At 54.8% G+C, this 12995-nt stretch overlaps 5 protein-coding genes across 5 annotated transcripts; 3 read left to right on the forward strand and 2 right to left on the reverse strand.

The window, feature by feature from the left end:
* Nucleotides 1–143: 143 nt before the first annotated feature.
* Nucleotides 144–2070, forward strand: CC84DRAFT_411089 (DHH phosphoesterase). Its single transcript, XM_018186102.1, has one exon. It carries the CDS (start codon nucleotides 600–602, stop codon nucleotides 1959–1961), a length of 1362 nt encoding a protein of 453 aa, XP_018029336.1. The 5' UTR covers nucleotides 144–599; the 3' UTR covers nucleotides 1962–2070.
* Nucleotides 2071–2684: 614 nt separating this feature from the next.
* On the reverse strand, nucleotides 2685–3705 carry CC84DRAFT_1050358 (endo alpha-1,4 polygalactosaminidase precursor; the record flags this gene model as incomplete). Its single annotated transcript, XM_018173464.1, has 2 exons — nucleotides 2685–3124; nucleotides 3276–3705. Coding segments are annotated over 2 exons (870 nt in total), but the record flags the coding sequence as incomplete, so codon positions are not given.
* Nucleotides 3706–6040: 2335 nt separating this feature from the next.
* Nucleotides 6041–7882, forward strand: CC84DRAFT_1157823 (uncharacterized protein; the record flags this gene model as incomplete). The annotated part of the gene is made up of 1 exon (XM_018177031.1): nucleotides 6041–7882. One exon carries the CDS (start codon nucleotides 6041–6043, stop codon nucleotides 7880–7882), a length of 1842 nt encoding a protein of 613 aa, XP_018029338.1.
* A 103-nt stretch (nucleotides 7883–7985) lies between these two features.
* CC84DRAFT_1169700 (uncharacterized protein) lies at nucleotides 7986–8866 on the reverse strand. The gene is made up of 2 exons (XM_018179728.1): nucleotides 8413–8866; nucleotides 7986–8361 (listed from the first exon to the last, which is right to left on the reverse strand). The coding sequence occupies exons 1-2, from the start codon at nucleotides 8772–8774 to the stop codon at nucleotides 8148–8150; spliced, it is 576 nt and encodes a 191-aa protein (XP_018029339.1). The 5' UTR covers nucleotides 8775–8866; the 3' UTR covers nucleotides 7986–8147.
* A 907-nt stretch (nucleotides 8867–9773) lies between these two features.
* CC84DRAFT_1105209 (kinase-like protein) lies at nucleotides 9774–12874 on the forward strand (the record flags this gene model as incomplete). The annotated part of the gene is made up of 2 exons (XM_018175088.1): nucleotides 9774–9955; nucleotides 10006–12874. 2 exons carry the CDS (start codon nucleotides 9774–9776, stop codon nucleotides 12872–12874), a joined length of 3051 nt encoding a protein of 1016 aa, XP_018029340.1.
* Nucleotides 12875–12995: the final 121 nt, after the last annotated feature.

The following is a 12995-nucleotide window of genomic DNA, read 5'->3' on the forward strand; positions in this document are numbered from 1 at the left end:
ACAGGATAAGCAGGGTGCGCTAGCGGGAGCGGGGACGATGGTTGGTAACGACAAAGCGGGGGAGACTGACGCGAAGAGCGCTGGCACTCCGGCTGCTTCGGCGGCAACTGGAGCTACAGCTGGGCCGAGTGCAGGGACGCAGGCCGGTGCGCAGCAGGAAAGGGAACCTAAAAGTGGACCTTGTGGTCTGCCGTCAAAGTGTCTTGTTCAATAGTAAGAAGGTAGAGACATAATATTGACCTTCATGAATCCTGAAGTCTATCGCGTTCAACATGCCGCTCACAAACACCACTTTCTCCCTACATCCAAACGGAGATCGGGGATCAATTCTCTTCCAAGTGTGAATGCGACAGGCAAGAAGTAACAATTTCGGAGGTAAGAATCGTCAATCACATGTGCTAGTGAAGTTGCGAAGACGGATGCACTAGCCACAAGCACAAGCGCCACGCCAATCTTCAGATGGTTTCAGCTGCCAGACGACCGCGCACGTTTCAGTGGGCAGCAATGACGTCGCTTGGCCATCCAGAACAACAGCAACGCTGAAAATCTACTGCGATGCAGGAATAGCTATATCTCTATTTCAGTCATCCTCCGCTAATATGAGAACTCTCCGATTGCTGCTTTCCGCGCTTCTAGCGTCCGTCACAGGCGCTTCCCGAGCTCCCTTCCAGCAGGTCCTGGATGCCACATCCGGCAAGGATACACCGATGCGTGGAGGAGACGACATAGGCGTAGGCCACTTCTCAGAGTGGTCACGCGCAACGAAGAAGCAATTCTTTGTCGACTGGCAAGCAGGAAGGCAGTCGGAATGGGTGTTCGTGATGGGCAACGAGGCAGGCGACCTCGACTCCATGGCCTCCGCCCTCACGTGGGCATACCACCTTGAGCATTCGACGCAAAACACGTCAAACCCCACGAAAGCAATTGCCCTGCTCCAGACGCAGACAGATGCCCTAGATCTCCGGCCCGAGAATAAGTTGGCGCTGAAAAATAGCAAGATGACCTCTGGCCACGACGACCTCCTCACCATGGACGAGCTCCCCGAGGACCCCGAGACGCTCGCCCTCAAGCTCCGTGGCATCGTCCTCGTCGACCACGCCTCCCCCCTACGTAAATGGGAAACCGCAAAGATTATCAGCATCTTCGACCACCATGTCGACAAGGGCACTGCACCCGACGCCTCCCCCCGCATCTTCGAAAAAGTCGCCTCCTGCACCTCCCTCGTCGCGCGCCAGATGTTCGACGAGTTCTACAAGCTCCCAGAGGAATACCACCTCCCGCACGAGCTCCTCGAGCTTATACTCTCTGCCATCTCCATCGACTCGGGCGGTCTGAAGGACGCCACAGAAACCGACCTCCACGCCGCAAAACGCGTTTTCGAGCGCAGCCAATGGGCGGACCGCGACCTCCACGAGCAGATGGAAGCCGTCGACGAGTGGCTCTCCGACGCCAAAAAGGACCTCGACGACCTCTCAGTCCGCGACCTCCTCCGCCGCGACTGGAAAGGCGACCTCGTCGACACGCCCTCCCCGCGCACGCCCACAGTCTCCCTCGGTTTCGCGTCCATCCCCTACTCCCTCGACGAGCAGATCGAAAAGACAGGCTTCGGCGAGCTCTTCCACTGGTTTGCCGTCCACGCCGCCTGGACCGCCTCCATCAACACCGACATCGACATTTGCCTCAACAAGTACAAAGTCAAGACCAAGGATGGCAAGAAGAAGAAGATCCGCGAGATCGTGCTGACCGTGCGCGACGACGTGCGCATCGACAAGGTGCAGGCGGATAACCTGTTCAAGGCGGTGACGGAGGCGCTGGAGGGGGAGAAGAGTTTGGGGCTGGAGAGGTGGCATCGCGCAGGGGAGTTGGGGGGGAGGCAGATGGTGTGGACGCATGAGTCGGGGGCGGGGAGGAAGGTGATTAGGCCGATTGTGGAAGAGGCGGTTAGGAAGTGGGATATGTAGGGCTGTTGGGGATATTTTGGTGCAGGATCGGACGGCATGCGGGATGCGTGGCAAATTGTAGATATAGTGTAGGAATTGAATGTGGTGGGAAGGCTGATGTGCATCAGATCAGTGCCCATGTTGCTGGAAGTCTAGTCGGTCAATCTACGTCTTTTCGACCTCAGGCAAGGATATGCAAACCATGCGTCCCGCCTTCACGAAGAGTCTCGGGAGATAGGATTAGCAGACCTGGCTAGTCAAGCACGCATTCGTAGCCAATACTGCAAAATTCAACGCCACCCACACGAAGCACCCACAATCAAATTCTGTGCTGAACAATGTCCAAAACGGGTATATTTCCACACGCAGAAAGCTACGCTCTGACCAACCCACCCACCCCCTACAGACACTGATAGTACCAAGGCGGCGAAACACCCTTGCACGTATACGGCGACTGCGCAGCCAAACCGTCAGATATGGGTCCACTAATAGCAGGAATAAGAAAAAACTCACCTCGCACACCGTACACCCCTTCCAGTCGTTCCCCCCGCACTGGTCCCAGTGCTTCGACCTGCACCCGTTCCCGGGGCCAGGCGTACTCGTAGGCGGCGGTCGCGCACTCGTCGTGCGTACCGTCGTCGGCGGCGCTGGCGTAGTACTCGGTCTCGTCGTCGTTACTCTCGTCGTCGTCGTCGGTCTCGTCGTCGGCGGCCTCGTCGTCGTCGGCCTTGGTGTAAACGTCGGCGTCGGCCGCGGCGGACTCGTGCCCCCCTTCGTCGGCGTATCTACCACACTCCCATCGCAATATACCGCGGGCCCGTCCAGCGCCAGATTCTTCAATATCGAGCTCATCCCCGCGGTCCCCGGGCCCGTGCAGCTGACCCCCTTCGCAGCGGCGGCGTTCAGCGGGGTCGGGTATTCGATATGGAAGACGGGCTTGCCCGAGGCGAGGAATGAGGCGTAGCGGTCGCATTCGGAGAGCTGGGCGCATTGCTCGTTGACGGCGAAGGAGACGGTGGGGGTGAGGGTGTCGACGATATCGAGGGCGTTTTTGAGGCCGATTTCCATGGAGTACTTGGCGGCTTCGGTGGCCATCCATTGAATGTAGGAGATTGCGTCGGCGGATTGGAGGTTCAGGCCGTTGTCGTTTTGCTGGGGGTCGGTTAGTTGGGCTTCGGAGAGGGCTTGCCGTTGCAGATTGCGCGATTGTGCAAAGATGATATGGGTGAAGGACCCGTCAAGGGGTGTCATTTACTCACGTAACCGTCTAATGCACAGATTAGCACTCTTGTATCCTGGGGTACCGACTTCAAAACGGGGGAAGAGGACACATACCTATGTTGTCTGGGTCTATAGCGTCGCAGCCTTTGTCTCCAGCTAGCTTGATGCGCTTTGCCATTATGTCTCTGACTTTGGTGCTTCCAGTTCGGATCCACTTCTCGTTCGGCCATTGAGGAAGCACCTTTCCAACATCCCCGGCCGGGAACTCCTTCGCATCTGACCGCCAGTCCTCCACTGTTCCAGCGCTGAAGTAACATATCACAATCTTTCCTGTTGCTTTTAGGGCTGTGATGGTGGCGGCGTCGCTGTCGAACAGATCAATGTCCCATACGGGAGCATCGGTGGGCGGAAGTGGCGATTTTGAGACATCTGGCACGCCTGTGAGGATTATCTGCCATTTTTGACCCTTGACGAATTGGCTTTGCGCCCACGAAGGAACAACGAAGAGAGCCGCCCATAACAGTGAGGCGAGCATCTTGAAGAAAGGCCCCTTTCTGTGTGGAAAACGTGAAGGACAATCCAAACTTTTTGTCACGTCCCTAGAAGTAAAAGAAAGCCTGTACAAGGGACAGGCCTAGAAGCCATACGGCGAAGGTCAGATGCAGGAGCTGGTCTTCTAGAACCGGCATTCCAAGCATATAAAGTTCCGTGCGCTCCCGATGTGGTTGGCCAATGTTCTGGTTTACGTATATTCTCGACAAAAGCGCAATGCCTTCAGATTAGCCGTCTGCGAATGTTGCGATCTGTGTGACACTGGCCCTTCCCCATATTTGCTTGAAGATTGCATGTGCGTAACCGAGCCAACCATGCATGGGACTTGTATATACAATGAAAACTTGGTCACACCCGGGTCTTGAATCGAACCTCGAGGGCACTCTAAATTGCGCCGACAGTGTAGCCTCAGCACGCCATCAAAAAATTGCGTTAGGCTCTTTGAGCGAATAGCACGTGGTATAGAGGTGAGGCAAAGCGCTGTGAGCGTTCCACACATTGTCGGTTTACATGTATGGAGGTAACCACGTTCTGATTGTGAATCTTCCGACGGGCCCCAAGCTAGCTTGCATATTCGGCAGATGGAAGCATGCGGGGGAAAAAAGCTTAGCTGTAAATCTCATGGCAACGCTCAAAGATCTTGTTCGGAAGATCGATGTATGCGGAACGAGGGTTCTGGACTGCGGCTAAATCGATCCACAATATATCGACCACGCACCAAAGTGGCGCACTGACGACGCTGTCAAGGCAAGGAAGCGAGGTTTGTAAAGCTGGAGATTCCCGGATCGGTAATTAGAGCAATCTGTTTCGCCAACTACATGTCATTCCTTGTTTAGCCCGCCAATGGGATTTTAGAGTTGTCTGCAAGAGCTAGAGCATATATGCAAGGTACTCAGGCTGTGCATGAATACGTGCTAGAGAGTTGTGTCGAGAGAGAAGATGGTAATGTACGCGACAATTGCCTTCAACCGATGCATAAGACATCTTCGTTTGGCACCGTTCGGGGGGATATAAGTGCAAGAGCTCCACTGGTAGCGTATGGACCAGGTCCGTTCCGGGCTTGAGGCATCGGGCAATCCAGGTTTTCGTCGCGGATGCTATATCTCGCGCCATCAAAGCGCAAGATGTTATCCAAAATGGATCAGCAGGATATGAATCCGCTCTGTACGACGACACGAAAGAAACGTTCTTGCTGAAGCCCGCATAGTTCCCAGATAGATTTCGCCCAAGGATTGGATGCAAAGCCGGAGAGTGGGCGAGTACCGTGAGCGCGTTCGTGATTAGGCGTATAATTCATCCATCCGCATCCAGAATCGGCAAGCGTTCCGCTATCCATTTTAGTGAGCAGCACCTTCTCGCCACCGACCACAGTGGCCGACAGCAAGAATGGAAATCTTAAAACCCTAACATCCACGCGTGATTATCACACTATATGTTTACAGAGGTTCTCATAGAGTGAGTTGACACAGGATGAGGTGCGCAGGCTAGATTCCTATCTTTTGTGTCAACCACTGTGATCGGGTAGAACTGCTTCTTTTTGCAGTGCAGGAGGGGATCGGAAATGGTGAGGAGCTCGAAACCATACGTAGATTACAGTATGAGGTGAGGATCAGTCAGTCCCTCTTCCAGTTATCGATAAGATCACGTGAAACGGGCGCGGAGATGATCGTCGCCGATTGGCTGGTCAGCATTTTAGGAGAAGACGCGACAATGCGAACTAACTTTTGCCTTCATCGTCGACGTTCATGTACATTCTTCAATAATCCTTCTACTCCGATGGACTTCCTACTCGGACGAGGGGAAGATCCGCAGCGACCGCATTACGACCGCCATCCTCCATGCTGCTGCCTTTGCGAAGCATAAGCCGTCTCCTCCGTCCTTTTCAACCTTCGCATACCCGCTCCGTGACCACGTTACCCAGGCCGATAGCCTCGTACGTAAAGACATGGGATCCCACACGGCACACGCCTCAGCCAACGATCCTCGCCGACCCGCGGGATGGTTCGCGACATAAATTGCTCAGAGTCGAGCGCGCACACCGACTCGAGTCGCAAGGGATTGCGGTGCTCTTGAAAGGCGACATGCATACAGACGAGGACCGTGCCGACATAGCAAAACTCAATGACCTCTTGCGACTGGCAGACATAGAATCAAATCGCCCGGGGCTTCATTTGATGATTTGGAAGACGTACCGTCGATTAACACAACGTAACCCGGAAATGATCCATGCGATTCCGCACAGGGCTTGGGACATACTTTGGAGAATACAAAAGGGGTGCACAATCTCACCGATTGGCTCCCGTCGCCTAGAAATACTAGAGATGGATATGGCCACCTGTGATAATTATGAGTCAGCTGGACGTCGAATAAGATACCTGGACAAGCTCTTTGCGGGCGGACAAGAAGAACAGGCTTTAAAAGAATGGAGTGAAGACTACGAAGGTTCCAATGGCCTCCCACGGCACGACCACAAACCTGAACACCTCGAGCTAGGTGCCAGATTACATGCGCTTTCCGGACACCCTGATCGCGCGCGCGAGATCATGCAGGAGTTGTTTGAGCTGCATCCGTCGTGGAGCCCCAGTATCATGAAGACTGTATTCCGCGCCCACACTTCCTCCCCCTCAGTTCAGCATCACGATCTGGCCAACGGCATATACAAGAAGTTGAAGGAGAGCATGGGCGACAAGTTGACGCTCGAAGATTACGATGCTTGTTTTGTAGGCTTCTTGGAAGCTCGCCACTTGTATTATGCTAAGCTTGTGTTTCGCGACATGATCAAGGAGGGGCATCTCGCTGGATCGGATGATCTTACGGACGTCAAGAGCGTTTTGTCGAGATTGCACATGCTCTACCGGTTAGCTACGGACATTTCGAAAATGACCACCATCGGGTTGCAAGCGGTCAAGAGCTTGCCATCAGCATATCACCCGCACGTTTTCGCTCATTGGATGAGATCAGCTGTGGTCAGAAATGCCCCGGAAGCTGCAGGTCAAATTCTGGAAATGATGTTCCGCCGCAACTCTCAGCCCCAGACAATCCACTTCAACCTCTTGCTGAAAGCCCTCATGCGGACTAAAGTGGTGCAGCCCGAGCAAAATCCGTACGCCTCGAAAGCAGAAAACATCGGTTGGCGAATGATTGAAGAAGCTCGGAAAGTTTCCGTGGAGAAATTGCCGGATGTGTCGGCTGCCGAGATGATCTCACAGTGGGTCGACGAAAGGAAACAGCTTGTGCCAGACGACGAGGTCATGAATGACCAGCTGAGACATGTTCCCAGAGCCAACGTGACCACTTTCGCGATCATGATGAAGCATCATGGAGACAAAGAGCAGTGGGAGCACGTGGATTATCTTGCAAGGCAATTGAAAGAGGGGGGTTTTCAACCAAACGCAGCGCTCATGAATATCCTCATGGACAACAAGTGCCGCCAAGGGAAGTACAGCGAGGCCTGGAAGATCTACAAAACGTTCACAGATGTACCAGCGGGTACACCCGGTGTCTTCCCCGATGGATCGAGCATTAGATGCCTCTGGAAGACGCTTCGACTGGCGCTTGGAGACCAGGCTGCTCGCGATGATCCGAACCTCCCGCGACCTCGTGAACTGTTGGCCGAGACTGTCCAGTGGTGGGAACGGTGTCGAGCTAGGCCTGACGCGGAGCGATTTCTCATTGGTTTAGCTGCAACGGAGCATGGGGCGCTGACGAGCCTGATGATGCACTGCTTCAGCTACACGAACGATATCGTTGGTTCACTTGTCGGATTGCATATCCTCCACCAGAAGTTCGACATCCTCCCGTCCGACAAGTCCGCGGCGATACTCCAGCGTCACGCCGCTTGGGTTGATATGCGCAAGAAGGGACCTGTTCAACGATCGACCTTCCAACATCATGGCCATCACAAGAACAATTTAGAGAAAATGGGGCGTGTATACTACATCCTTTTAGAGCGCCGATTGGAGAAGATGAACTCCGCGTCCGATGACTACGCTCTGACCAAGAGTGGAAAAGACGGTCTACCCCTGAATATCCTCTCGGAATTCATTCGCGTTGTTTTGAAACGTACGCATTCTCCAGAGACGATAGAGGCTATGATAAGCCAGGCCAAGGAAGAGGTTGGGGTTCCAGAAATGGCGACAGGTGACATGGACGCCTTCCAGGTCGTCTAATCGACCCGTCGTCATCACTCACGCAATGCTCCAGGCACCTATATCCACGCTACTTCCACATTCGCATTGCATTGCTTCGGCGTACTGGGCAAGGGACGCATAGGAATCTCCATCATGAGTCCGGGACGTTTCATTGTTTTTCAAATCGGACATAGACTACTTGTACAAGATTTCTGAAGATACCCAACCTTACTCCTGTACTGTATAATAGATACCAATCCGCTTTATTCATACCTCATAACATGACAAAACAACATTGCTCGTCTCATAGCCCAAGAGGATTGCTTCCTGAGCCTTTTGACACGCCTGTGATGGCGGGCCGCGAGCCCATGATGGACTTTGCGCCCTCTGGCGTGCTCGACAGCCCGAGCGGGTTCTTCGCTGAGCTGGCGCGCGGTCCTGAGGCGCCTGTGACGTCCTTGATCGAGTTGCCGTACTCGCGAATGGCATCGCCCCAGGTGCGGGACGCATTTGCGACACTATCGCGCTATCAGCACAAAGAATCATACACGGGTGTGTACGAGCCTTACCTCGAGCCCGCGCCCCTACCTGCGCCTGCCACGCCATTGCCGGCTGCGGACACAATAGCTCCTGTGAAGTTACCGATGCCGGACGCAGCCTGGCTTCCTATCTTCCCGAGCCAACTCTGCTGTTGAGGCGGCTGCTTCTTTGCAACCTGCGGATTGGCTTTTGGCAAAGCCTTCTTCGTTTGACCCTGCGGGTTGGCCTTGGGCAGCGGCTTCTTCGCCGGTGGCCCAGCTCCAGCTTTCTTGAGCGCCTGCTGCGGCGTCTTCGGCGCGGCTTTGGGGAGCGGCTTGATGTTCGCTTTGGGGAGTCCGCTTGGCTTGGAGACTGCCTTTGGGCCTGTCTTGGGTGCTTGCTTGGGAGGCATGTTTGCGATGGGTGGTCTTTACTATTTTGCAGCCCCAGCATATCCAACTTTGAGAGCCATTGCGATGTGGCGCTATGATGTCAGGGAACCGAACCTGGTGGCTGGTGCGGAGAGGAACTGCGTGTCTAACCGCATGAAATAAGGTTGCATTAGCAGCGGAGAAATCCGACTCCACTTCAGACGGCGAGACCCTGCATGGCTTCTCGCAACACCGACATCGTTCTGCGAATACTGTCTTGCGCGTCGACGACGACTATACACGACCTTACTTCTTGCAGTTGCTGAGCGCGCTGTTTTATCCTTTCCTCTCTGTACGACATTCGCGGGCCGAGTGCGAGTGCGGACTGCGCCCGCCAACGGAAGTGCCAGCTCGCCGATTCGGCTTCACCCAGGCAACATGAGCGCCCTTCACTCGAGAGCGAGCTAGAGACCGCTTCACCGAGCAATCTGTAAGTTGGTTCTGTTTTCTGTCAATACCCCGCCCCCGCGCAAGGCTCGAGGATGCCGTAACAACGCGCGACACCACCACGACCACGTATGGCTTCGATGCGCCTCAAGCGATCGAAGACCTCGATTGGCGACCTTTCAGGAATTTATGAGGATTTGCGCTCCAATGCATCCTCATCGTTTACGCTCTCGCCCGCGGATGCGACTACAGATGCGCTCGAGCTCACCCGCAGCAAGCGGGGTTTATCATTTACGGAATTAACCAGTCGCATAGGAATCAAGAAGACCCCGCGCCGGTCTATCGACAAAGCTCAGATATCACGACCAGTTGTAGACGCACGATTCCCAATTGTTGTATCCTCCCCCAGTACACCACTCGGAGAAGTCTCCCCGCCGCCGTCCATCCTCGCCACAGCGACCTCGAGTCCAGGCAGGAGCAAACCGGACAGCCCACTCCACGGCATACCCGAGTCGCCTCTTGAACTACAGCTTGAGCAAGCTATCAAGTCGATACCGCAATTGCGCTGCGACAATTGTCAGGAAGAACCCACCATGGACCCCACCCGTTTGTCGGTGCAGCCGGCTGGCGCCGGCACCAAGTTTCGGGCGATTCAGCAAGCGAAGGAGATGGAAAACATCGTGGCTGAGCGAGCCAAGCGCAGCGGTGATGAACCGCCGCCGTACGATTTCTATGAATTGATTGGCAAGGGCGCATACGGCCGTGTGTTCAAGGGGTGTGTAGAGTGCAGGCAGTATCTTCTGCAACAGCGCTGACAAGACGCAGCAAAAACCGCAATAATGATGGACTGGTTGCCATCAAGATCATTGACATTGACTCTGTCGATTACGAAGAGATGACCACCAAGAACCTTTCTGAGACACTCAAAGAGATCAACATCCTCCAGCAGCTGCGAGATAGCAAGGCACGGCCATATGTGAACATCATCGAAGAAGCTCGGTCCGTTCACAACGAACTCTGGATTGTCAGCGAATATGCTAGCGGTGGCAGTGTCAACACTCTTATGAAGCCTACCATGAATCTTAGAGATCCAGGGCCAGGACTACCAGAAAAGTTCATAATACCGATCGCGCGCGAGCTAGCGTTAGGACTAAAATACGTACACGAGGCTGGCGTGTTGCACAGAGATTTAAAGTGTAACAACATATTGATCCTCGAGGACGGCCGGGTGCAATTGTGCGATTTCGGTGTATCTGGGCAGCTTGAGCCTGAGAGCTCAAAGCGATCGACCATTGTTGGCACGCCATATTGGATGGCACCTGAACTCCAGAACGAGTGGATTAAAGACGCGCACCCGCAGAGCAGAATTAGACCCAACGACATTTTATATGGGTCCGAGGTTGATATCTGGGCATATGGATGCACGATCTACGAGATGGCGACCGGTTTCCCGCCGTTTCACAGAACCGTCCAGTGGGACTTACCGGAGACCGGAGTCCCTGTTCTGGAAGGCGAGAGACATTCAGACGCCTTGAAAGAGTTCGTATCCTTCATCTTGCAGCCAAATCCTGAGGATCGACCTACGGCCGACGATATTTTGGAACATCCCTTTATTGTCGATTCGACGAAGATGTTTCCCACTGTCATTCTGGTCAAACTTGTGGAAGACTACTACAAATGGGAACACGAAGGCGGCGCTCGAGCCTCGTTATTCTATGCGGGAGGTGCTCAAGCGCCTGATCCTCTCGCTCCGGAAGAAGACGAAGACGATGACTGGACGTTTAGCACCTCAGACGAGTTCGGAGACCGTTTGTCGAGAGCGTTCCTTGATCCTTTCTCAGCAGCACCGGGCCAGAGCTTTACTGGGATCAACATGCCGATTGATGACGACGATCGTTTCGCGAAGCTCCAGGCCACCTTCCGTGAACAACAGATAAAGAAAGGAGAAGAGCGACTGAACCGGTTATTTGACATGGACAAGTCACCATACCGCTACAGCGGCGTCGACCAGGCTGACAACGGTCGGCCTCATTCAGATCTCCTTCTTCGCGATTTCAATCCTGGTGCGCCGAATCGAGAGACAATCATCGACATAGGAGACTTTGACCCACCCATGGCTGCTGATGCGCCCAGCATTGACCTGGGCGAAGTGCCGACCGTGAAGGCAAACAGGATAAAGAACCTATTGCGTGAGATGGAGTTGGAAGATGAAGAACGGGATCGCTTTGATCAGGATGACCAATTGACGAAACGCGCAACACGAGATTGGAAGTTCCCTACTGCGAATGAAGACAACAACAGGCGGACTCAAGATTGGAAGTTCCCACCAATGCCTGAGCAGCCAAATCGCCGGACGCAAGATTGGAAGTTTCCCATGGCGGAAGAGCCTATGCCCCCACCAAACAGACAGACACGCGACTTCAAGTTCCCCGCGATGCCGCCGCCAAAGCCAAATCGCGCCACGAGAGAATGGACTTTCGATGCAGCTATGGCAGAGGCGAACTATCAAAATCAGCGCAACTCACGGCGAGCCACTAAGGACTGGAAGTTTCCATCGACATCCGATGAGCTGCCACCACTGAACAATCGCAAGACGCGCGACTTCAAGTTCCCTATGGGTGGGCTGGAGGAGCACGAACCTGACTATCCACAGCCGTTTGCATCCTCACCGACACTGGAGTCGAACTTCCGACCCACCCTGAAGCACGCTACAACAGCCCCAATAGGGACGTTCGATGATTACCCACGGGTCGAATCTGCGCCGGAGTCACCGCTGCGCACCTCTATGATCGATCTAGATATGGCAATGATTGACGACTATCGCCCCGGTACGGCTGGGTCGGAATCCACCACTACGTACTCAGCTGCGACGGAACAGATGAACGATAACCCGTTCAACCTCGAAGACCAGGTCCAGCTCACTGAAAACAGCAACCGCACTTCGTACCACACAAAGTCACAGTCAGAGCCTAATCACGCCATCCCTGGCCTACTTACACCCCAGACTCTAGACGAGCAAGGCCTTCCAACAACAGTCGACCCGCACCACCCAGGCCTGCACGCCCGCGGCCTCTCCTCAGTCTCGCAAATGCAAACCCAGCTTAAACCTCCACCCCACAATGTCCCCTCGGCCTACCACCGCGCCGCACAGCGCTCCCAGCAGCTCGATTTCGGCTGGTCGCACACCGCAGCCTACCACCACGGGCTCGGTAGTGACGACTCGCCCCCTCTCAGCGTCATCACCGACGAATCTGCCGACGACGAAGACATCGACGAAGCCTGGGACGCCCTCGAGAAACTCACCCTCGCCCGCACTCTATACCCGCGCTCTTCGCGCCGCACCGACTCCCGCGACGAGCAACCCACCTCCTCCGACGCGGAGGATGGCTACGCCACCGATGCCACCGTCGACGATATCCCGCGCCCCATCCGCGTCTCCGTCGGGCCCAACGGGAAGCCTCTCGTTGATTTTCCTGTGCCCCGCGGGCCACCTGCTGAGGCGCTGCTCGGTGTCCAAGGCGATCCGACATTACTGCAGAATGCGCTGTGGAAGAGTAGTCTGGAGTTGCGGGATGGGTTGAGGGCGAGTAGGGATTTGTTGAAGGCGATGCGGTTGGAGGATGTAAGGCCGCTGGAGGGGTTGAGTGAGGAGGTGGGGATGGAGGGGACGAGTACCATTCGGGTAGGGAAGTAGACGGGTACCTCGGGTGAGTTGGGTCTTTTTGAGGTTTGCGGCGCGGATCTGCCGGGTGCTATTGAGGATAGCGGCTAGGTGGGATGGAATGGGATGGACATGGAAACGAAGAAGTTGCCAT

This window comes from Paraphaeosphaeria sporulosa, assembly GCF_001642045.1.
Source record: "Paraphaeosphaeria sporulosa strain AP3s5-JAC2a unplaced genomic scaffold CC84scaffold_16, whole genome shotgun sequence".
NCBI classification, from domain to species: Eukaryota; Fungi; Ascomycota; class Dothideomycetes; order Pleosporales; family Didymosphaeriaceae; genus Paraphaeosphaeria; species Paraphaeosphaeria sporulosa.